General features: G+C 28.4%; 1 protein-coding gene across 1 annotated transcript; it reads left to right on the top strand.

The window, feature by feature from the left end:
- The first annotated feature begins 861 nt into the window (after window positions 1-861).
- LOC149541751 (uncharacterized) lies at window positions 862-27,698 on the top strand. The gene is made up of 2 exons (XM_089795661.1): window positions 862-1,020; window positions 27,126-27,698. Exons 1-2 carry the CDS (start codon window positions 862-864, stop codon window positions 27,696-27,698), a joined length of 732 nt encoding a protein of 243 aa, XP_089651787.1.

Genomic DNA, 27,698 nt, shown 5'->3' with positions numbered 1-27,698 from the left:
GCTTGGAAAAAGTGTCTGACCTGGGATAATATATGAAAGAGAGGATTCCACGGCCCTTCTATCTATGTTATGTGTGGGGCTAATGAGAAAGATTCTTCCCATTTGTTCTTTTGTTGCTCTTTCACCCTGCAGCTTTTGCATTTTTGGTGGGGAATTTGGATAGCTCCTTGTGTTCATGCTTCCTCCTTGATTGAGTTTTGGTAGGAGATGGGGCATCCCCCCTCTATGGCCCTTTTTCTACAGGAGGTGTGGTTTGTGGGGCCTATCTTCTTATTATGACAGATTTGGCTGGAGCACAATTGAAGGATTTTTCGTGGAGAGCAGAGGCTAGTGCAACAAATTTGCCAAAGGTTATTGACCATGATTCAAGAGATAGTGGAGGCTAAGTGTGAAGTGGAATTACCTTTGGGTAAACGAGATATAGAGTTGGTGGAGAGATTGGAGACTTTGGGGTCTTCTTTGGCAATAACCAAGGCTAAGAGAAGGCATCATGAGAAGTACAAAATTGACAGGGTTGGTAAATGGCAACCTCCCTTCTATGGGGTCTTGAAGATCAATATTGATGGATCTTCAAGGGGTAATCTGGCTCCGTTTGGGATTAGTAGGATTGGTAGAGATGTTATGGGCTTAGTGATTTTTATCTTTTCGATTTATGAAGGGATTCAAGCCATTAACCTGGTGGAAGGGTTGGCTATTCTTGTTGCTCATGAGAAAGCTCACGCTCTAGGATGGAGAAGAATAGTTTGTGAATCTGATTCCTAGGTTTTGATCAACATTCTTATTGAACAGAAAGTGGCTAATGTTAATTGGCAATTGGCTAGGATTGTGCAACAAATTTTGCAAATTAGTTCTTTGATGGAAATGGCGACTTTTGCCCATATTCCAAGGGAGTGGAATAGGGCAGTGGATTTTTTGGCAAAATGGGCTTCTAAACATGCTGAGGGATGGAGAATTGAGGAATGGGAGTTGGTTCCTCAAGAGCTCCGTTTGGACTTAAGGAGCATTCTTGATGAGGATAGGGTTGAGAATGATGTCAAATGATGGTGCTGGTTGTTTTATCTCTGGTTGGGGCTATAATTTTGTTTCTTCTCGGGACTTTATGTTCTTGGTTTCTTTGTACTAGTGTTTTCTAATATTTAATAAATTTTTTACCCCTTTATTTATTAAAAAAATATATATATTTAAAAATTAATTGAATATAGCTTTTAATAAAATAAAAACTAAAATTAAGTCATAAAATATTGAAACTAGAATTGCATCTCCCACCACTAATTATTTAGTGAATTTTTCCTTTTTCTTATTCATTATTTTTGTATCTATAGATAAAGTTAAAACTTTAGTACAGAGGTATATTCTTTCACTAGTTTTGAAAATATAAAGTTAAAATTTTATGTGTACTAAAATATATCTCTTACTATTTCTCTCCATTATTTCTCTTAACTATTCATTTAAAATATAAATATATTATATCATCTTGGCATAGGTTCTTTCCTCTATTGCATCCTATTTTTTCAAAATAAATTTAACAAATTTTACTATTTGTCCATGACAAGATAATTGACCTTATATTTATGTGTTGGTGACTACTTTCAATGAAAATAAAATAGAAAGTATACAATTAAAATAAAAATATTTAAAGATATATTTTTATTAAACTTCACATCACTTTCCTTCATTTGCTTTTTGGTGATTAGCCTTAAATTTAAACATGACACGTTTGATAGATTTTTGGGTGTAATCATTTTCACAGAAGACTTTTCTTGACTACATAAGGCAAATAGAAATTCCAGCAATGATGGATGGAGAACCGTGTTGTTTTATAGAATTCAAAGGTAAATAGAATCACTTAAATTAGTTTTGAGATCTTGTAGTTGTCATATCTTGTAGCAGAGAGCTTTTGCAATGTTTGAGATATCCTAGAGGGACACCTTTAAACATCACACACTAAGGAAGAAATTAAGCTTGGAAAAATAAGTCAACTTCAACTATTTAACACTTTTAGCCTAGGAATTAAGCCTTAGTATATGATGTTTAAACCATCTGATCCTAAAGAAGTCACTTGCGTAGAGTTAACACTAGAATTTGGAGGTTTCTAGATGTTACATGTTTCAGTGCTTTTATAATATGAAGCAATAACTTTGATCATGGGTCCAAATTAGTTGTGTGCTCGATGTTCTGATATAGTTAATAGTAATACCATCACATTTTTCTCAACACTAGTGTGAAGTTTTTTGTTCACTTATTTGAAAGTGTGTCAAAGCAAGTTTACAAATATCAAGGGCCTGTTTGTTTGTCAACAGAGGAATAGAAAATTAGAATAGGAATGGAAATATGGAATGGGAATGGAAAAAAGCAATCTCGTTCTTGTTTGGTTAACCTAGTATTTGATTGGGAATATGTTGCACTTTTGTTTGGTTGTACAAAAATGCAATAGGAATAAGGTAAAGTTTTGATTTTAAAAAAATATAATAATAATATTTTTTAAAAGAATTAATTTTATTTTTTTTTAAATTGGAATTTAACCATTTTTATTTTTTAAATATTCAAATTGGGAATAGGAATGGCCCATTCCAATAACAATTAATTTTTGGAATGGACATATGCTCATTTTAGGGGCAAAAATGGAATATGTTTGCTTATTCCCTATTTTGATTTGGGGTACCAAATAGAGAATATTTCCTATTCCTATTTTCATATTCCTATTCCAGCAAACAAACGGGCCCTAAACAATTTAAATGGGGACGTGGCTATCCTCCTACAAACTATATAGTTGACCAATTTTTTTAAAAATCTAAAATATAATGGATTTTTTTGAAAATTTCAGCATTTGATCTTCATGATCTGCATAGTTTGTAGTCAAAAACAACAAAAAATTTAGAAAAAAATCACTACATTTTTGTGAATCTAGAAACAAAAATTTGACTTTGTTTTGTCTTTAGTGCATTTTATCTGGAGAATAGTTTGTCCCTTTAAATAGGGCCTCATGGTTAAGCTTCTCTACCATATTTTGTCTTTATTATGTGCAAAGTTCTTCTTCACTAGCAGATGAAGTGTGCTTGTTTGATGAGCCCTTAGTTTTGTTTAGTAGCCAGAAATATTTGCAAAGCTATTGAAATTGGTGTTTAGCATTATAAAAGATAAAAAGAGTATAAAAATGGTGGTCTTCCATTGATGAAGATATATATTGATCTCTATTTTATTAACAATTGAACCAAGACTTTTTGTTCCATTACATCACAGAGAAGAAAATAAGACAGTCTCAATATTCCTTTAGCAACTCAAGGTTCTACACATAGTTGTGTCTTAGCTACGTTTTACCAGAATGAGATTTCAAAAATTACAAACAATTTGAGTCAAGTTTGGATTGCCTATAGATTGGACAAGCATGAATCCAACAAAGATACAAGAAAATACCTTTCAATGACTTATGCTAATGCTACTATGGGTTTTAAAATATCCCATTATATTAAAAAAAAAATAGTATATATAATCTTGAAAGAATCAAGGTAGTTGGGGAATTATTCATGTATCTCTTTTATTAAGTTCAACAACCAAGATAAAAGAAATATCAGGAGGTTGGAGACTTTTCATCATCTCGAGCTAGCTTATCTCATAGAGATGATACTTGTATGAGAAGAACCTACATGTATCCCTATAAAGTTGAGGCTTCACGGATTTCCCCTTGAAAAGAAGAGGGGACTTGACATTATTGTACCCTTGAAGAAAAGAGGGGGCTTGGTAGTGTGATTTTCCTATCACTGGGTGGGGGGTGAGGGAGGGAAAGGAGGTGGGGTGGGGGGTGGGGGTGGGGGTGGGTTAAGGACTTGAATCTAGTTTATTGAGCACTTGCAGAGGCGTTAGAGACACTGAATAGAGATGTTGACTTTAAAAGGAAAGGCATCTATGTGCAGACATATCAGTGATGATTGTTTCTACAACACTTGAGGAGGCATTAGATACATTCAAAGGAGATTTGGACTTCCAAAGAAAAGGTGTCTCATTTGTAGCAGAAGAGGAGGTATTAGACACACTTAGAGGAGATGTAAAATTTTGGAGGAAATGTGTCTCTTTGTGCAGGGGAGGTGGAAACACTCACATTGTGAAGAGAGCTTCACATTTTAGGGTCAAGAGATCCATTGATGGGATTAGTTTGGTGTTTCTTGAGCTGGCAAAGAGGATTGGTGACGACGCTTCATTAAAGTCTCTAGAGGGTTGGGTTAAAACCCTTGCAACTTTCACACTTGTTCAAATTAATGTAATAAGCAAAGGAATGTTCCAAAGTCACATTAGTTTAGGTTATGTTTTAGTTAATGAGTTAGTTGTAAGAAGTTATTCTTATAAGAGATTTATAGGTGGTTACTCAAGGTAAAGAAATGTTGTATAAACATTTTCATCTGGTATTGTAAATCATTCAATTATATCCAATATATCAAATATACTATTTTTTTTTAATCGCTCTTACAATTTAGCTAAACCATATAATTTTACTTTCATTTATTTTGATGGATAATGAGCCAAATCTAGAATTAATTATTATTATTTATTTTAAAGCTTGATTAGAATTGATGACCCTAAGATCTCCTAGATGAGAGACTCACATTTTATTGATACATAGTGTAGGTTATTGTCTCGCTAGACCATATATCTGACCAAAATAAAAATATAGATAGATATACTCAAATTTAGTTGTGCTGCTAAGTTATCTTGAAATATAACATAGCTTTGTAGTTTTGCAAACTAAAAAATATTATGATCATACCAAAGTCATGTAGGTTTACTATAATTCAACACAAGTTTCTTAAAATAAATAAAATTTGAAAAAAAAATGTTCTTGTGACCCTTCCTAGAATATGTATGTGTGAATGTGGTATTCAATATTATATTTAGTGTGACATTGTTTAGGATTTAAACATATAAAAAATCTCAATCAAATATTTATATACGATGACAATAAGATTCATAGTTAATTATGGTTTTCATTTTGATACATTAATGAATGATATGGAAATCAACAAGGATAGTGTCCTTAAACTTATGAATGATAGAAATGTTTAGGTTTAATGGAATATTGAAGAAATTAAAATTATTAACTATATAATAAACTTTGTATTAGGAAAGACAACACCATCATTTACCTTCATAAAATTAAAAACAATTAGTTAATTGGGTCATATGCTCAAGTAGCTAAGAAGGATAGTGGATTTGAAAACATTAAACAAAAATGTGTACCCTAGGAATGTCATGGATGAATTTCTCTTGGTTTATCTTTTATCTAGAAGATAAATTTCCAATATTAAATATGAAGCTTTTTATACATTATTTTAGATGATATTTAACAATTCATGTTGTTTTTAAATGGTTCTTTGCAATATCAATTATTTACATGTTTTTAGTACTTCAAATAACAGTCATGAGAGAGAATAGAGTGAATAGATTTTTTTGTGCATGAGGAGAAACTTTAAATAAAATGACCAATTGCAATTTTAGTAATTTTATTAACTACAATATATTTATCATTGAATAACCACCTACACTAGTAATATGCTAGAATCCTTAACCTTATTATATTAATTCTATAAATATAAAATTTGTATTTCTCTAGATACCTCTTAAGGCTTATACAACAATTTTTTTTTATTATATAAAATATAATATATTTCAAGATAATCTTTTCATTAAGAAACAAATCTTGAACCAAGTCAGACACAATCAAGGTGGCTTTTGACTCTTGAAAAGTTGTAGTTTCAAGCTATGTTCTTTAAGTTTCGATAGTGAAATCTCAAATCATATAACCTCAAATTATTTAAAAGTGGGCTCAAGATACTCTAAAGCTCATGAGAAGAAATCCATATTGAACTTAACACAAAATTCCTAATCTATCTCTAAACCATAACCTTCATAATACATACACTCTTTAGGTTTGTTAGCATAAAAAGGAAAATACAACAAACAATATAAATGAAAAAATAATTCTCATACGAAATTCCATCGCAAAGTAAGAAACTAACTTGAAATTATGGAAATTATTTTATCCTCTAGTGTACCCAACCTCCAATGTGACCTTGTTATATTTTACTCATCACAATTGGTACAAAATAATTAATAAAGGCATTGATAACTTAACCAATAGAATAATACCTTATATCCCACATATTTCTCATTTAACAAAAATATTTGAAAGATAGTTCTAGAATAAGTTATTTTGCATATTCACCATAACCAACTTCAAGAAGTATTCTATATCTTTTATTCACAATAATGAAAATAAATTTATTTTGTACTTTTTTTGTGTCAAAAAAAATTGAATGAATTGAATCACCTCTGGTTGATAGTTTGAATCTCTCAACCATAAAGCACAAAAAAATTCTCAAGACCAATATATACAAACTCTTCATCATATACTAGTCAACCATGGGAACATTCAAATTAGCAATAAGGTAGACTATTTTTGACAATGATGACAATGACTCTTAATAATTCTAGTGGGCTTTATAAAAGGTTATTATATCCTTCATATGATAGAAAAGATCCTATAAAGAAAATTGGAAAATGTTTACTAATAAGCGCAAATTCTCCAAAATCATTAGGCTTTTGAATTCTATAAAATATTTAATTTTCTCAAAATAGTGGCCCTTCAAAATATAAATTATACGAATTATGTCTTCCAAAATGAATTGTTGATTGGTTAATAATTGACTTGGGAAACAATCAGTTTATAGGGACCTCATAATGGTTATAGAGTGACTATATAAATGTACAAGAAGAATGGTGATATTTAATTAATAATTACAATACATATGTTGATGGTCTTCTTATTATTATATCAAGATCTTAAACACATCAAATTCACTTTTTTCTAGGGAGCTCCCTTAAGACTTTTGTAACATGATATTTTGATCACATAAATGAATAAATATTTGGAAAAAAAATTGAAGAAACAAATCCTAGACCAGGTGGAGCTCCATCAAGTTATCCCTTGACCTTCATAAAGATGTATCTTTGGGCCATGTTCTTGAGCTCTTAGTCCTAAACTCCCGAATCATATATTCTTATATTATTCAACAATGATCTCTAAGGATACAAGAGATCTCTATCATTATCTAGTAGCAACAAAATCATATAACCTTGATCATATACTCTAGATCTTGTTGAACAACAATCCATATTTTTCTTAATGCCAAATTCCAAACCTATTGTCAAAACATAACCTTCAAAATTATTTACTCTTTGAATTTGTCAACATTAACTAAGAAAGCAATATGAAAACATGAACCAAAAATATCGAAAATATTTTTCAATAAAAATACCATCTCAAATCTAGAGGCTTACTTTAGATGATGAAAATCGCTCCATCCTCTGATGACTCTACAATTACTTATGACAATTTATCGAATTGATGTCTTAGATGTCTATAAAGACCTTACTATGTATATAAACATAGCTTTAAAGAACAATAAAGGATAATGATATTACATTTTTTAATAATTTCTTTATCAAACTCACCACAAATAACATTAGTGATAAATTGGGTCCCTTTAGCAAGAATATTAGCATCAACCATGAATACAATCATTCTTAAAACTTATATTTCTTTAACACATTTGAATCAAACTTCGACATAATATATCATGTATATCACCATTATTGTGCATTCCTAGTTGTGGGTATGAGTACGTAGACCCTAAGCCTTCAATAAAACAAACTATAGCTTGAAAGGTATGTAAGGCATAGAATTTGTAGTGCTAACGATTGACATCATGCATGAGAGAAATATCTTATAGGCTGCAATTTATGTTCATGCACATATTATCGATTCAATAGCATGAGATTAACACATATAAGCATATCATTTTTCATGCCAACATCAGTTCAACAGAGAGAAAAAAAAAAATTAACAATTCTTATAATATTTCACTTTCATCTTATGAATACTTGATTATTGCCAGAAAGAACAGGTTGTGAAAGAAATTACCACTAGAACAATTGTCTCTAGAAGAAACTTGCCAATAACCATGATAATCAGATTCTACAAGCAACATTAATGAAAGGTGGTTATTATCATTCAATATGTTTTCAGTAGATTTACCTGGACAAAATCTTAATCAACAATAGCAAGTGGAAACTAGGCAACAATAAAGGTAATGGTAATAATATTAGGTGTCTACCTTTTACCACTTTTTCAGTAAAAGACTGATATTCATAGCAAGAAAATGTATGTTTATTGTTGGGGCTACAAGTTAGCACATTTGATTCTTTTATGATTGCTGTGGTGACATAGCCGTGCTGTCCACGACAACTTACCTAAAAGTCTAAAGTTATATTTACATCTTTTTTGATGTGAAATACAGTCTGGATAGTAGTGATTTTGTTTCCATACGTGGCAAAGTGCAATTTGCTTTTTCTTATTCCTTGTATCTTATGCAAGAATACACAGTATCTTATTTGGGTTGAAAATAATATTAGACAAGATTCTCTCTGTCGATAGACTATGACAATGATGTTAACCAAATTTTCTTCTCTTCCTGGACTGTTAGGATTAACGTAATACGTTTTCATTCTTGCAAAACACATGCATCTGCAGGTAAATGGTCCATTCATATTGACCTCGTAATTCATTTTCTTTAGTCAGTATGCAGTGCTTATCAATAAGATGTAAATCATGTTTGCTCATGAAATTATCTCCTACTTATCAATAGTTTTCCTTCTTGTTTTCTTTTTCATTGTATTACAAAACTAATTTATTCGTATCTGAAAGTTGTGCTCATCGGTTATTTTATATTAGAATTTAGTTACTGCAGTATATTCGACAATATCAAAGAGAGACTTTGGTTGGCTCAGGATGTTAGGAAGCTGTCCATGGCCACTGTTGGTCATATTGAGTAGTTCCGTATAATTATTCACATCGTACATTAATAATAATAATAATATATTCTGGATTAAATCTTCGATATGGATTGTTCAAAAAATATACTTTTGAAAAAATAAAAAGATTAAATTAAAATATTCTTATGACTATGGATCTTGAATATTGTTAATTCATTTAAGTTGTTGTTTCTGCAATCAATTGTGTCAGAATTTTTTTCATCAACGTTTCAGATCACACTTTGCGGTCCATCATCACGATAAAAGAGAGAAAACAAAAGGAGGAAAAAAATTGTGATTGCAATCAATTCCAGAAACAACAACTGGAAATTCATATGAATTGTGGAAACTTACTCACTATTAATCTTATTTCTATTTTGTTTTTTTAATCATAATAAGAGTTAGAAAGGTCTACAATCTTGTGTTGGGTATTTTCATAAGCTCATTATTAAATCTTCAAAATTTATTATTCCTTGTAGTATCTCACCATAGACATAAAAAAATGGTCATTCAAATCATCTCCAATTATTTTACATAAGCCAATTTCCTATATTAGTTTTGCCAATATTTTGAACCTAAAATTTTCTACACTATATAATATATTAGATTATCTATGATATGTTAGAGCCTTTATGATATCTAGAGCCACTTGATCCTAGAGTTGCTTAGTTCTAATTAATAGTTAAAACAATGATAGTCATGCAAAGCTCGTGTAGTTTTCACACAATTCTACCTAGCTTCATAAAATTGTGGAAAAACAATGTCGAGTTGAGCTCAATGCATTGAAATTTAATTCAGTAATAAATAGGTTTTATATTTTCAAAAACCAAATATTTTGGACCAAAAGAATTGCCTATTACATTTAAAATGAATCCATATCTTGAATTCCAATTTATTTATATTGGGTTGTTCCATATAATTATTTACAAGATGCATTATCCATAATTAAAATAACATAGTCTTGATTATATAGTTGGTGTTGTATTTATTAGTGTATATGGTGAGATGTGAAGCAATCAAAAAAGGTCCTAGTTATTTCATATTTTTGGGGTTTGACAACCTTATATCTCAAAGAGAATGTAAAGAGATCAATCCTTTCAATTCCAACTCTAAGGTAATTAGATCTAAGAAGATTAATGCCAAACCAAATGATGAATAGGCACTAATGCAAACAAAGATCTCATGATTATAGGATTAGAGAACGAATGCAAGAGCCTTGAAACCCTAACATAGAAAGAGCTATGAAAATTAATTAAGATATAGAAAGTAGAAGTTCTGAAATGAAGAAAGCAATTAAGTGACTTCTCTTGAAAAGCGAAGTGGAATTTTTGGATCTAGTTTTGTGATTTTTGTTCAACTCCAAACAATGAGAAAAGATGAAACCAAGAACCAGTGAGATTTCTATAATCCAAAAATCTTTAGGTTCTCGATCATGATAGATCTCAACTTGTAGGGTTGCACTACATCCTTGATCAACAATGTCTGATTGTAAAATAGTTTCTAAATCTCTAAAGTAATGTGAAAAGGGTAGCCAAATTTGTACTTTGGTTTTCCTGTCAATATTTGCAACCTGCAAGAAACATGATTTTTCTATATTTATGGGGTTTCTTTCTTGGTCAAACCCTGGTTTAGAAATTAATATTAAAATTGAAATAATTAAAATATTGGAAATGTAAGGTAAATGTACAATTTTACTAATTAGATATTTCCTGATTAACTCTAGTTGCTTAAGCTAAACTTTAGGCATCTAATAATTAATGCTTTTATTAATTATTTTGATGCAACCTAGGTTAGACCTTTTTAGGTTTCAATCTCCTTTATAAGGATGATCTCTCATTGTAAACATTCATTGAGATTAATTCATTGTTGATAATAGAAATCTTGTTTTTTCTCATCAAGAATGTCTCATCTATGGATATGGGAATTCCAGTCTCCATAGCTTTTTCTTCTTTTTCTGTGATAGGTGTTTACATGTAGGTGATTCTTGGGAGCTATAGGGTTGATCTTTCATCAACTTTGACATGGTATCAAAGCTCCAGATCTTCATGCCCCTGTTTTGTTCTTGAGAGATTTGGCATCGGTTTTTAGATCTGAGCATTCAACATTTTTTTATTGAACCTAGGGGGTCACTCATTTTGGAGGCACTTTGAGCAAAAATAAATATCACCATTGAGCTCAGAGCATTTAAAACCCCATATTTCCATATAAAATACGTCTAATTTGGACACTATTGAAATCTGAGGCAAAATTCTTTTGTACCCATGTAGTTTTGACCTTGGCACACAAATCAAGGCAATAAATTTTTTTTTTCAATCAAAAAATTAAGAGGGGTGCTTCATTGAGTGTTTTTTCTCATTTCTTGAGCAGCAATCTAACTAGAAGGCTTGATTGTTTGAGTTTTGTATCTCTTTCTTGATGGATTTTGTGTTTTTTTATGACACATTGTTTTTTGGAGTGCGCCAAAGACCCCTACTCAACGGTTTGGAGTGTGCCAAAGAAATAGAAGTTCAATCCATACTGATCACTTCGAATTAGTCTTGAACTTGGTTTGCACTGGTGACTCGGTAGATACTATGAAACTCATCATATAAACTAAATCACTTATTTACCATGGCAAGACTTGGTAAACACTGCCACTTCCATTTTGGAGAGAACATTTTTTATGAGGTGGATCCTTGGAATGATCGAAGTCCTCTCTTGGAGGTCAACTAAGGGTCATGGGAACCCCATGTGCTTGGTGCTTTTTGAGAGGCGTGCCATTTTTTTTGGGTGTTTGGGCTGCCTTTTTAATTATGCGGAGATACATTTTTGGAGGTGATGTAACCTGCAGTACACATTCCCCAAATTTTGTGCACTATTTGCGCTTGGTGGCTGTGCTCACATACCTCCTCTACTCCTGCTGGCTTACAACTTTTACTTTGGCAGCAGCTATCTTTGGCAAATTCTTTGGCATTAAGGCAGGGGTCCTATGAGTGGGGCGCTACAGGCCTATTTTTAAGGTACAGGTGGTCCCATAAGAATTTTTTTGAGGGGCTACAGGTTTAATTAGAATTTTTTCCTTCATAATAGGAGCCTCGCTTTTTTAGGAAGTGGATGAAAATGGGGTGGCACTAGAAATAGCCCCACCAACTTAGGGAAAAATCTTGCCATTTGTCCAAAATTGAGACTTTAAAACTAAAAAAGTCTTTTATGATAAAATAAATTTTAGAAATTTTTTTCTTAAATTTGGGAGTTGAAACTCAAATTACAAAATCTATAGGACCTCTCAGGTTACAAATTTCCTTAAAAATCTAAGCAGGTGCAACTCTATTTTTGAGGAACCTGGCTTCCATCGGACCCCAGCCTAAGGAGGTCTAACATTGCCCTACACGTTGATTATGGGAGTGATTTTTTACCCCACAATCATTGGCACTCCACGTGTTTTGGAGTATGTGGTTTCTATTGGAAAAGTATGAGTTAGCGAGCCCTACTTCCTGTGATTGAAGGAACATGGCATGATTTTTGAGTTTTTCCCCACTGTCAGCTTATGAATTTGTGGATTGGGAAAAAGGTGCAGGCGTATGTTTATGGGCACCTTATATTGCTTGTAATGCGTTGATCTTTGTGCCACGAACAAGAATTTTCCCTGCACTTTATGGACTCCTTTTTTGAGATGCATGGCAGCTACTATGCATTTGGGAGTGAGATGAAGGATATCATTACATGCTTTAGATATGTCCGGACTTCATAATCATCTTTTTCAGCATGTAGGTAGGGAAGTTGTTTTGGGTTTACAGATGCATCATGTTCAGGCCACCTAAACAGCACTGGCTAAATAGCCACAAAAATGCACTGGCTAATAAGCCAGTGTTGTTACTATTTCCGTCTTTGTCTAGCAAGTTTGAAATTATGGTGCTCGTGCAACTTATTTGTACTGTAGAATGGATGCATTTAGAACCTCTCTTTTTTTGGTTAAAAACTGCCACATACCCGAAGCGTACCTTCTGACACACTGTGCATGCAGGCATACTACACTGTGCATGCGTACGCTTTTGATGCAGGAGGACAAGCATCAGGGTACCCTCTGACGCAAGGTACTAGTGTCAAATCAACTTTTTCAAAGTTGATTTAAATTTTTATTTTTTTAAAATGCATTAACAACTTTTTAAAAAGTTGTATAAGATATGCATTTCAACTTTTTTCTGAAAAAAAAAAACATTGAAATTTAAAAAAAAATTATGCAATTTTTTTAAATGATAAAAAATGTGTGCACGTTTTCTAAGAAATTTACATTGGATTGCGTCTTAATGATTGAATTTTTTTATAGATTAAGGACAAATTTTATATCAAAATTCTCTGAATCGATCCTCTAAATCCATTGGCGAGGTCTATTTTGGTTCAAGAGGCCTCCAACAAAAGTGTATCCCCAGATCCAACCAAAAGAACTTTTGAAAGATCAAACCCTTGAAGCTGTAGTAAATTCTTCAAATCAAGAACAAGCAACCACATAATTAGGTATTACCTAATTCTTTGTTAGCATTCCTATTTTTATAGAAAATGTAATCAAAATATAAATTGCAATTGAAATGGATTTTGAAATGATTTTAGAATCATCTTACTAAAATTGGATTTGATCAAAGGATTTAACCTGATTCTATTAGTTTAGGAATTTGATCTATCTTGAAATTGAGAATTAGTTACCTATTTTATAAATTATTTTGTGTACTTTTAAATATTTAGGCTATAAGTATTCATGATAAAAGCCTAAAAATAGATGATCCATACATTGAACATTTCAATTCAAATATTAAAAACACTAGATTTAATATAATATGATGGATTATACTCATATTAATTATATAAATATCTCTTGTATTAATATATATCTTGATCAGAGTATCAAATCCAATCTATGAACACTATACAAAACTTATAGATTGGTATTAAAGCTTACTTTTAAATATACAATTTTGAAACATTGTTCCCAAAAAGAGAAAGCTTGTGAATGACTAGACTTATTTAAAACTAGAACACTATTGATTAAATTCTACCTTATTCATGAAGATATTCTCATATGGTCTTATATTAGATACCCTTCTCAATCTTACTGATTATATAGCACAAATTTAAAAGATCCAATCTATAGATCATTTATTGATATACTCCAAAAAATAAGATTCAAACTATAATAAACTAAGAAAGACTTGTTAAAAATCTAACCCTACAAACTAATAACAAAATAGCATATTTTTAAAAATCCTTCGCATATATGGATGTCGACAAACAAGAATTTCTTCATCAGTTTCTTCACCATCCACCATGGTTCTAAGGACATTTTTTGTGGCTTCCTTAACCTTCTTTGGATTACTGGATTTTTTCAATCTTGGGAGAATGAAACTAAATGAATTGTGGCCCTCTTCATTAGATATTGGAGGTGGGTCAATTTTTCTTTCTTGAATATTGAAAGGCATCATTGCTTGTTTCTTCCTTTAACTATATTGCACCAACACAGGAGGAAGTGAATGTTGGCTTCCATTTTAGGCCATGCTTGATCTCTGATTGTTCAAGTTGAACATTTAGGAATTTTGTCCCATTTGAGCTTATTTATATTCCAATCCATAGTCTCCTTTGCAAATGGAATTTCCATCCTATGATTGATGTTAAAAACTACTTGGTGAAGGCCTTTCATCTAGGTCAGGTCAAAGATAAATTCACAAAGCTTTATCGTGTCCCAATGAGTAATTCCATCCCTGAGAAAAAATAGATATAAAGCAACCAATAATCTCATTGTTTATCCTCCGAGAGTTTCTATAGTCAATTTTTCCCTCTAACACTCTTCCTACTACAAACCAAACCATATTATTTGGGACTTGAAGACTTCTTCCCTATATTTATAGTTTCACCAAACCTAGAAAGGTCATGGCTCTATTTTTTGTGTTGATGAAAAGGAGCAACAACAATGTCCATTATCCAACTTGATAGTTACAAGCTAGATTACATAATACATGGATAGACAAAGTTGAAACAACTAGACACAAGCGTAGAGGGATGGGTTTAGGGAAAATGAAAATAGACTTAGAGCATATTAAATAGAATTCTTAAAATTTAGATAATATTGAAAAACTAAAAAGAAGGTTAATAAATGTCAGGCATTGATAATGTCATAGAATCATACAAGATCTAGCTTAATAGTCTAGGATTGTGTATAATTAGGACATGTGTGCAAAACAATCATGATGAAGGATACATTATAGAGGCGAGGGAATACAAATGAGTTATAACTTAATTATGAATAAGGGATGGAAAAACTACTCCATACTCTCTAATAAAAAAAGTCCTTAATTAACGAGCTAACTTTGTTGGGAATTGATGGAAAAACCTTCTCGACTTGATAATGAATCACATGACTTAAATTTGAGATCTCTCGAATTAAATAAAGGGAGAAACATGAGGGAAACAATTGAGAATAATAATGAGGCTTGAATGATATCTTGATATGTTGAAATGAAAAAACTATGATATAGTATGTTGATATAAAATATGATATTTTCAGTTCATTTAATAATAATAACTTATCCAATGCAAGCTGAAAACTTTCAAATGTTTGCTAGGGAATAATAATACTAGTATATTAGTATACTTTAAACAAGAATTATATCCATATGGGTGCAATAATTTTGAAAATTCATTACATTTTTGGTTAAGAAGAATTTGGATTAAATCCTCTGTTATTTTATAATTAATAAATACCATCCTATGTCTAATCTTGTTTTCTCATATATCTTTATGTGTTTGAAATTAGTCAGGGGCACCTCTTAAATATAAGATATAGACTATGTCTTTGACATCAATTTTCTATTTTATAAAATGATATATTTAGGTGAGACTGTCTACTTAGTGTATATTGTGGTTAACTTATTAGATATCCTTTTATGAATGAGAATGTTTAAAGGATGCAAAATTCCTATTGTGGGGTATTAATTAGATATAATAATCGAATTTAATATACTAATATCTAAGAATGTGATATGAGTATATAAGTCTTTTTTATTCCTAAAGATATTTTGTCCAAAATAAACAAGTAAAAGTTCTAACCAAAATCTCTCTTGGGACATGATAAGAGTAAATCCCTAACTCATGCTTATCATATTAGCTTTTATTATAAGAATCTCTTTTCCATCTACTCTTTTATTAGAAGAATTACTTTCTTCTCTATTAGCTTCCCTAGAAATATGTCTTATGACAATTTCTTCAAATTTATCAATTATGGCTAGAGCATATTCAAGTATAGAATTAGGGATCCAATTTGGGATTTCTCTTTTTCTTAACACATTTAGGATAATTTGTGAATCATCTTCAATAAATAATTTGGTAATTCCTATCTCTTAACTTAAAATTAAACTTTCTATCAGGGCCTCTAATTCTATTAAGTTATTAGGCATTACTCCCAAGGGTTTGCCATGTTTAGTTAGGCATACTCCATTATCTAAACATATAATATATCCTAAACTTGTCAAACCTAGATTAACCCTTAAAGTCTTGTCAAAATTAAAGTTTGACCCTAGTGGAGGAAGTTCCTTTTTACATTCTTTTCTAGCTATCTTATTGGGTTTAGTGTAAGTCATTGGTGGATTGATTAGGTTAAACCATTTTTTACACATTTTTGCATTCTATTATTAAAATGGTCCTTCCTTTTTATAAGAATTTCTAAGATTATTGTTAGATACCTCAATAATAAATGCCTCCAATTTATTTAATGTTAGATACATCCTTTCATTACAAAAAATTCTTATATTCCTTTCTTTCCATAAAAGTATAGAAGGGGATATTTTCTGCAGATTACTATAGACCTTATTACTGCAATGTTTTGACCAACTTAAAAAATTAAAAGATTCTTAGGGAGTGAAATTTGTCGATTTAATTTCTTACATAACTAATACCAATAGTTCTTAGCAAAAGGACAGACATAAAGAAAGTGTTTAGATGTTTCAAATTATTTTTTGTAGAGCGGTCATTTGAAAGGTCTTTCAAAACCCATCTTAGTAAACCTATCTACTATAAGTTCTTCATCTTCAACAAAATCATCCTAACCATTAAGATCTAGTGGTTTTTTTCTAGGCCTCGTTTCCTTGATATATTTCTCCCTAACATGCATAATTTAATAGGAAGGTGACTCTAATACCATATTAGAAAAATAGAACAATAGAAACAAAGAAACTAAGCTTAAACTTTGTGCTTGTTATTATTGAACAATAGATGCATTTTTATTCAATATATTGACCCACCAACATTCCTAAATGGATGCTAATAAGATTGACAAAAAGATACTTCATAATTGATAACACACACATGAACTTGACAACTAACTGGAACTTATTGGCACCTAATTCAAATACATCAACAACTAGCTATTGTTTCAAATAAAAACTCTATGACTCATACACCATAAGTGAACTTATGTTGCCAACAAATTAAACACACGTTTCAACATGTGCAACAACTAGTTATGATTTATTTACTATTGTTAGAACATAAACTCTAACAACATGCCCGCCATGGATTTTTTTTGCACCATGATTAAAGCCAAAGCTTTTGTATAATTTATCCTTATGAATCTTGACCATTTATCATTAGGTCATAGATCTAATGGTGGATATTTTGTTTTGTTTTTTTAAATCATAAGGGAACTCTATTTTATGAAGGTTTTAATATTATGATTTTTTATTACAATATATTTGAAGAGTGTGATTATTGTTGAGTTTTCTCTAGATCTTGGTGAACTTATTTTTATTTTTTGTAGAAAAGGGATCTTTGAAAGCCAAATATTTCAATGAGATAAAAAAAAGCCATGGTCCCTTGTTAAATGTTGCACAAGTATAAGATAATGTAGGTACAAATAGGCCACAACTTGGTGATCCAAAATCAGACTGACCCCTACATAGGCACACCAATATTATCAATAAAAATATGTTTCTTGTACAATATGTGAGGTGTGAAATTGGAATGTGTTGGAGATCAAGCATATGTTCTGACATTCCTCGAGAATGATGGGGGAATGAGAATGACATAACTATTGACGATAAAGAAAATCATAGTATTGTCACCTAGTAAAAAGCACATAGCCATTTACTAGGAAATGTTGGTTAGTCATCACTATGACTAAGCTATTATATATAATGAGCTATGAAAATAAGAAGTGAATAATTTTAGTATATGACGAGGCAATTATAGTTGTTGAATGCACATAAGCATCGCCAAGCATTTCAGTGGTTTCTGAGTAATTCACGAGGCAACTTGCTCCAAGAAATTCAAAAGGAAGATTTAGTTATGACTGAGTCAAGTTCACGATGAGGGAAAACAAAAAGAACAAGCAGAGCTGAGTACCAGAAACTATATGAGTTGAGTAACAAAAGTTTTGTATTTTTGTTTGGAATGACACAAACTCTTAGGGAAACAATTTTTCCAAGTTGTAAGTGCATGTTTATGATCAAGGATTCAATCACAGAGGTGCTTACACCTATAATTGCAGATCATATAAGAGCACAAAGAAGACCTCATGAAACTATTGGATTAGGTTATACCGAGTTCATATCATCTACCAAAAAAGGAGATTCATCAAAGCATGGAGAACAAAGGAATGCAAAATTGAAGAACAAAAAGCCTACATGCCATCAATATGGGAAACTAGGTCATATATAAAATATGTGTAGAATAAAAATTGGTAAGTTGAATTCAAAGCTTAAATTCAATGGTAATTGTTACAATTGCAACAAACATGGACATTAAGAACATGAATGTATATCAGAGACTAATAGGACACAACCTACATCTAGATTTGAAGGTTAATGTTACACATGTCAGAAGTATGGTCACAAGGCACAAGATTGCAAATCTAATGCAAAACACAGTTGGACACCTAAAGTTCAAGGAAATACTATAAATTGGGATTACAATGCTTGGGTCAATTATCAATTATGTGGAAAATATGGACACTATTAGAGTATTTTTTCATTTATACTTATTAATTAAATCATATTGATTTAATTAATTAAGTTTCTTTTACTCTAGTTACTTAAGCTTCATTTAGGTACATTATTAATTAATTAGTAATTAATAATGTGCAACCTAGCTTTTTCGTTTAGGGTTTCTATCTCACCTTTATAAGGTTGAGCCTTGTACTTTTCTCATTATCTTTTATGCATTTTTCACATTTGAGAGCAACTTTATTTTTGTCTTCATTATTCTTCTCTTGTGATAGGTTATTGGCTAATAGGTTATTCTTGGGTTGTGTAGAATTGATGTCAATCAATTATTTCATGGTATCAGAGCTTAGATTTGTGGTTGCTTGTTCTTGATTTGAAGAATTTTCTAGAGCTTCAAGGGTTTGATCTTTCAAAAGTTCTTTTGGTTGGATTTGGGGATACACTTTTGTTGGAGGCCTCTTGAGCCAAAATAGACCTCGCCAATGGATTCAGAGGGCACTAGCTAAATAGCAACGAAAATGAACCCAGCTAATAGTCAGTGTCGTTAACTCCGTCTACAACCAGATTGCAATGCACACGAAACGTACTTTGCATGTCTGAACGTACTTTGCAACTCTGTGCATGGAAGCGGTTGCAGTCAATAGCCCATACAATTAAAGTTTTACTTTCTCATATAATTTCACACTACTTTTTCTTACCAAACTTTTCTTCTTACTGGCCCTCAAACACTTCGTTTTTCTCTTTTACATATTTAACTAAATTTTAATGAGAATGACTTGCTTTTTTTTAATAATATTTTAATAAATTTTGGTTTTAAACAATTTTTTATATTTTATTTAAAATGTGGAAATATAAAATATTATTCTATAATCATAAAATGTAGATTAATATTTTTTTAAAAAAAATAGGTTAAGTAAAAGAAATATTAAAATAAGTTTTAAATAAAATTTTCAACTTAAATTCTTAATTCTTACATAAATTTATTATTATATAATATTAAAGGTTTATAATATCTTTAAAAAATAATTAAATATATGGTAAAATTTTGAATATTATATCATTCAATTTTAACTAAAAAATTATAAATATTTTACAAATTTTTTCGCTCATTTTTATTATATTATTTTAATATTAATTATGTATTAAGTATTTCAATTATGCATAATCACCAATTAGATACTTAGTAAAATTTTGAGAATAATATTTTTTTAAAATATTAAAATGATATTATAATGTAATTAATTTTGAAACATAAAAGATAATAACTATTATAACAAGGTTGCATAGCAACGCAATTCATACCTTGATAAAATTAAAGTAATTAATGTTAAACACAAAGAATAAAGAATAATGTTAAAGAGGTACAAAAATATAGATCTAATGATGAGGATATTAAAAAAAATATTAATTTTAATTTATTAAAAAATAAAAAATAAAAATATTTAGTCATTTGTATTATAAAACATTTTATTCTTATATGAATTTATAAAATAGAAAATCGAATACAAGTATATTTAATAAGATATATGATACTTTACTCTAATACAATAACAAAATAATAGGTTAAGTAAAAAAATTACGTAATGTAATATATTAATTGCATAAAATAAGCCATATAGTACAGATGTGTCTAATCTAATTTATAAAAATAAATAAAAATATCTTCTTTCTAACAAATTATTATATTATTAAATTTATTAGTTTTTAATCTAAGTTCTTATAGTTTTCTAATAAATATAATATAAAATCTTTACTCTAAATAAAAAAAGGGCTCATATGGGTAATTTGTTTAGCCAATTACAATTTAAAAAATTAATTTCTAAAACTTGTTTTGTTATTAAGTGTGCAATTTGATTTTATAGATATGCTATTATGAGAAATATAACATAATCTGGTTGATTTAAATTGTGTATTTTAATCACTAGTTAAACAACATCAGAAAATTTAATATAATAACTTAGATTTATATTTTAATTTCAACATTTCAAAAATAATTATTTAATAATTATCTATAAACCATTTTAAGATAGACAAATATTAATCTAGTTATATATTAATCTATCTATATATTATATATAGTTATTAATCTAGTTATAATCTAATATATATAACTAGATTATATATATTAAGATAGACTATATTTAGATAATATTAGATTATAACTAGATTAATAACTATCTTATTAAATATACTTATATTAGATTTTCTATTTTATAAATTCATATAAGAACAAAATATTTTATAATACAAATGATTAAACATCTTTATTTTTTATTTTTTAATAAATTAAAATTAATAAATATTTATTATTAGGATACTAAAAAAATATTAATTTCAATTTGTTAAAAAATAAAAAATAAAGATGTTTAATCATTTGTATTATAAAATATTTTGTTCTTATATGAATTTATAAAATAGAAAATCTAATATAAGTATATTTAATAAGATATAGGATAATTCACTCTAATACAATAATAAAATAATAGGTTAAGTAAAAAAATTATGTAATGTAATATATTAATTGCATAAAATAAACCATATAGTATAGATGTGTCTAATCTAATATATATATAAAAATAAAAATATCTTTCTAAAAAATTATTATATTATTAAATTTATTAGTTTTTAATGTAAGTTCTTATAGTTTTCTAATAAATATAATATAAAATCTTCACTCTAAATCAAAAAAGGGCTCATATGGGTAATTTGTTTAGCCAATTACAATTTAGAAAATTAATTTCTAAAATTTGTTTTGTTATTAAGAGTGCAATTTGACTGTATAGATATGCTATTATGAGAAAAATAACATAATTTGGTTGATTTAAATTGCGTATTTTGAAAATCTAATGTAATAACTTAGATTTATATTTTAATTTCAACATTTCAAATTTAATTATTTAATAATTATCTATAAACCATTTTAAGATAGACAAATATTAATCTAGTTATATATTAATCTATCTATATATTATATATAGTTATTAATCTAGTTATAATCTAATATATATAACTAGATTATACATATTAAGATAGACTATATTTAGATAATATTAGATTATAACTAGATTAATAACTATCTTATTAAATATACTTATATTAGATTTGCTATTTTATAAATTAATATAAGAATAAAATGTTTTATAATAAAAATGATTAAACATTTTTTTTTGTTTTTTCATAAATTGAAATTAATATATTTTTTAATATCCTCATCATTAGATCTATATTTTTGTACCTCTTTAACATTATTCTTTATGCTTTGTGTTTAACATTAATTACTTTAATTTTATCAAGGCATGAATTGTGTTGCTATGCAACCTTGTTATAATAGTTATTATCTAGGATTATTATTTTTATGTTTCAAAATTAATTACATTATAATATCATTTTAAGATTAAAAAAAATATTATTCTCAAAATTTTACTAAGTATCTAACTGGTGATTATGCATAATTGAAATACTTAATACATAATTAATATTAAAATAATATAATAAAAATGAGCAAAAAAAATTGTAAAATATTTATAATTTTTTAGTTAAAAGTGAAAAATATAATATAATATCTACATTTTATGATTATAGAATAATATTTTATATTTCTACATTTTAAATAAAATATAAAAAATTGTTTAAAACAAAAATTTATTAAAATATTATTTTTAAAAAGCAAGTCATTCTCATTAAAATTTAGTTGAATATGTGAAAGAGAAAAACTAAGTGTTTGAGGGCAGTAAGAAGAAAAGGTTGGTAAGAAAAAACAATTGTGAAATTAGATGAGAAACTAAAACTTTAATTGTATCAGCTATTGATTGCAACCGCTTTCGTGCACAGAGTTGCAAAGTATGTTTAGACATACAAAGTACATTCTGCATACACTGCGATCTAGTTGTAGATGGAGTTAACGGCACTGGCTATTAGCTGGGTGCATTTTCATGGCTATTTAGCCAATGCCGATTTGGAGGATTGATTCGGAGAATTTTGATATAAAATTTGTCCTATTTTGGTTACCGGAGCAATCTGTAAAAAAATTCAATCGTTGACATGCAATTCGAGGTAAATTTCTTAGAAAACGTGCAAACATTTTTTATCATTTTAAAAAAATTGCATAATTTTTTTTTTTCAAAATAAAGTTGAAATGCATATCTTATACACCTTTTTAAAAAGTTGTTAATGCATTTTTAAAAAATAAAAAATTAAATCAACTTTGAAAAAGTTGATCTGACGCTAGTACCCTACGTCAAAGGGTACACTAATGCTTGTCCTCCTACGTCAGAAGCGTACGCATGCACAATGCAGTATGCCTGCATGCACAATGCGTTAGAAGGTACGCTGCGGGTATGTGACAATTTTTAACCAAAAAAAAGGGTTCTAAATGCATCTGTTCTACAATACAAATAAATTGCAAAGGCACCATAATTTCAAGCTTGCTAGACAGAAACAGAGACAATAACGACACTGGCTGATTAGCCAGTGCATTTTCATGGCTATTTAGCCAGTGCCCACCTAAACCCTCCAAACTGGTTGTCTGATGGGCAGATTTGGCTTTGTACAATGATTTCTTCATGTCGTTTCATGTCAGCATTGGGATAGAGGTTTTTGGGCCATGTTTGACCATTTATGTGTCTTTCATTGTTGAGAGCTTATTTGGTTTGGATTGGCAAAGTCTTGAGCCTTCTGTCCTTTGATCCCAAGCGGGCCCTCTTTCATGGTTCCCAAGCTTTGTGATTTCCAAGCTTTGTGATTGACAATGATTGGGTGTGGGTGCACCTTGTTGGCAACGGCTACCCAGCCAGTTATTTTGACTGGCTGGGTATGCCACCCAAGCACATACCACATACATAGAAATCATACTTCCATATTCCTCCTTCTGTATTCTGCAATAGTATTTTGTTTTATGTGCCTTCAGAAGACTGTCTATTTGAATGACAAGGTTTAAACTTTTTTCCTTGAAATGTTGAAACCAAAGTAGTAATTGATTTTTTAATAATTGATTTTTTTTAAAACAACATCTGAACATTTTTTTGTTTTTAGAGTTTTAATTTTATAATAATAAGTACAAATATGTAAGTTGATAATTTTATATATATATATAAATTTTTTAAGAGGGGTAAATGCTTTGACCTGGAGCTATGAACTAGTGAGGCCACAAACGGGGGACCTCATCCCCATGAGATTGGAACCTTGATGGCAAGGATAACAACACAACAACTTAACCATCACAACATGCCACTATTGGCTAATTTTAAAAATATATTATATATATATTGATTTTAATTTAAAATTTATATATGCTTTTACAATATAAAATTATTTTAAAACTAAAAATTCATTTAGTTATGTTTTATGTAGTAATTTTTAACATTATAATATCTTTTTAACACATTTAAATAGAATAGTTTAAGTTAAAATTATTTTTTTCAAAATTGAGAAAATAATATTTATAGTTAAAATAATTGTAAGTGTTACCTAATAATATCAAATTTAAATATTAAATCAAATGAAATATTTTTAATATCAAGTTAATACATATTATAAATTTGATTGAAAGATATAATTTTAAATAATATTACTATTAAAATATAATGATTATTTCTATATTAAATTTTTTCACAAATTAAAAACAATATATAAGTTTATATCAAATTAGAAAATCTCTTTAATTTATGTTTTTATTTTAGAACATTTATCACAATGTTTATAAATTTATTATACACGAAATTAGAAATACATATCAAATTAAAACTTGATAAAAATTATAATTAGTTATTAAATGCAAAAAATGAAATCTTTATTTTTAGAAAATTTTAAATAATTGGTAGTGATTTTGTTAACATCAAATGGTAATTTGTTTGTCCAGTATTACACATTGTTAGCCACCATGCAAATATAGGGTAGATGAGGCTAATATTAAGATATTAATGAACAATGATCGAATCGATTAGGCTGTTTTTGTGTAGAAAGAAAGAGGTAATTACAAATAGTAGTTCATATATTTACCAGAAAATAGTTACAAATATGAGTTAACTAAATTATATTTTTTAAACTTTCAACCGTTTTCAATTTTGATTACTTTCACATTGATTTGTATGATTATAAATTAAATATATTATTATTTAAATGTTAAGATATTCAAACAACTTTGACATAATATTATTGATTTTTTTTCTTGATGTGTATTTTGACATAATAAGTTGTATAATAGACAATTTTTATATTAAAGAAAAATTTGGTGATAAATTTGACATAATAATATCCCTATAGAATACATAACTAACTCATGTTGATTTTTTCAAAATATAACATTTCTAATCTTTTGTACCAAATAAAATAAAAGTTGCTTTAAAATTTTCAATATTTTGCACTAAAGTCTAATTTAATTATAAAATAGATAATAAGAATAATGTCATAAATAAGTATTGAAAAATTTCTAAAATAAATAAATAATAAAAATAATGTAATCTATAAGTATTTTAAAAATATTTATCAAATCTAAATGATAATAATAGTAAAACTAATTTTATAAATATTTAGATTTTATAAATATTTTTAAAATACTTATAGATTACATTATTTTTTAGAAATATTAAAAAAATACTTATAAGATTACATTATTTTTTAAATATTTATAAAATCTATAAGTATTTTTAAAATATTTTAAAATCTAAATATTTATAAATAAGTATTGAAAAATTTCAAGATTACATTATAGTTATAAATATTTTTTATAAATATTTAAAAATACTTATAGATTGTACATTATATTTATAAAATCTAAATGATAATAATAGTAAACTAATCTTATTATTTAAATTAATTATTATCATTTAGATTTTATAAATATTTTAAAAATACTTAAAAAATACTTATAGATTACATTATTTTTATTATTTATTTATTTTAGAAATTATTTATTGATTTGATGTTTTCATTTTTTGCAATTATTTGAAATTTTCTAAAAATAAAGATTTCATTTTTTGCATTTAATAACTAATTATAATTTTTTATCAAGTTTTAATTTGATATGTATTTCTAATTTCGTATATAATAAATTTATAAACATTGTGATAAATGTTCTAAAATGAAAACATAAATTAAAGAAATTCTCTAATTTGATATAAACTTATATATTGTTTGTAATTTGTGGAACAATTTAATATAGAATTAATTATTATATTTTAATAGTAATATTATTTAAAATTATATCTTTCAATCAAATTTATAATATGTATTAACTTGATATTAAAAATATTTCATTTGATTTAATATTTAAATTTGATATTATTAGGTTACACTTATCATTATTTTAACTATAAATATTATTTTTTCAATTTTGAAAAAAATGATTTTAACTTAAACTATTCTATTTAAATGTGTTAAAAAAGATATTATAATGTTAAAAATTACTACATAAAACATAACTAAATGAATTTTTAGTTTTAAAATAATTTTATATTGTAAAAGCATAAATAAATTTTAAATTAAAATCAATGTATATAATATATTTTAAAAATTATCAACTTACATATTTGCACTTATTATTATAAAATTAAAACTCTAAAAACAAAAAAATGTTCAGATATTGTTTTTAAAAAATCAATTATTAAAAAATCAATTACTACTTTTGCTTCAACACTTAAAGAAAAAAAAGTTTTAACCTTGTCATTCTAATAGACAGTCTTCTGATAGCACGGAAAACAAAAAACTATTGCAGAATAGGGAAGGAAGAATATGGAAGTACGATTTCTATGTATGTGGTATGTGCTTGGGCAGCATGGCATACCCAGCCAGTCGAAATAACTGGCTGAGTAGCCGTTGCCCGCCTTGTTATCCCTGTTGACTGCCTCTTTTGCAAGCCTATGTGGCATTTTATTGGCCACATCCTTTGGTGATGATGTGTCATTATTTGCCTATACTGTTAAATTGTTTAAGGAGAAATTCCATGACATTAATTATTACTTATTACTTTTCAGATATTAATTGTATATTTTTGAATTGTTTAAATCTGCACTATGAAAAACTATCCTTTGGTAGGTTTTAAAAAAAAAAAAAAACTAATTAAAGAATTTTAATTTTAGATAACTTATTGATTGAATACGATTCATCTTAGAAAGCAATGTAGACAAATATTATATTTTTTTATAGATTCAAAATAGTTCTTATAATGCTTCTCTTTCATCGGTAAATTAAGTAGAAAATTTTCATCAATATTTAAGATCACACTCCATAATCTATCATCACTTTCTCTTTAGTAATATCATTTAGTGATATCATTATTTTGGGTTGTTTTGTGTTTACAGATAGGAACAGATAGCTAAATATTTCCCAGGAAGAACAGACAGTGAAATAAAGAACTACTGGAACACTTGTCTGAAGAAGAAAGTTGCCAATAACCATGATAATCAGAGTTTAAGCGAGCTGTCTACTAATTTTGATAGTCTTCAAAGGGAAATTATTTCAAGGGAGGTGATAATCAACGATAATCTTCCCAAAGATATGGATTTCAGTAATGCATTTCTTCAATGCCCAGCTTCTCTAGAATACAGCTATAACTCACTTGGGCATGAAAAGATCATTCCATATCCACCAATCGAACTCAACTTCACTGATTCAGCAGGTGAAAGTAGCAAGACAGATAGTAGTCAAGATCCAAGTCAATCATCAATACAAAATAACCAAGTTCAGAATACAGAGATATCTCTTCAGGAAGATATCATTCTCATGAAATCTTATCCAGATGAACATAACGGCTATAAAGTGGCACCATGCATATTATCAAGTGATGGATCAGATTCAAGTAGCAACAGTAATGCAATGTGGGTATCATCATTCAATATGTTTTCAGCAGATTTACCAGGGCCAAATCTTCTACAGTAG

This window comes from Cupressus sempervirens, chromosome 8 (assembly GCF_028749045.1).
Source record: "Cupressus sempervirens isolate cs-2001-9-10 chromosome 8, ASM2874904v1, whole genome shotgun sequence".
Taxonomy (NCBI): domain Eukaryota; kingdom Viridiplantae; phylum Streptophyta; class Pinopsida; order Cupressales; family Cupressaceae; genus Cupressus; species Cupressus sempervirens.
Note: the sequence above shows the minus strand (reverse complement) of the source record. Positions and strands in the feature narration are given on the sequence as shown.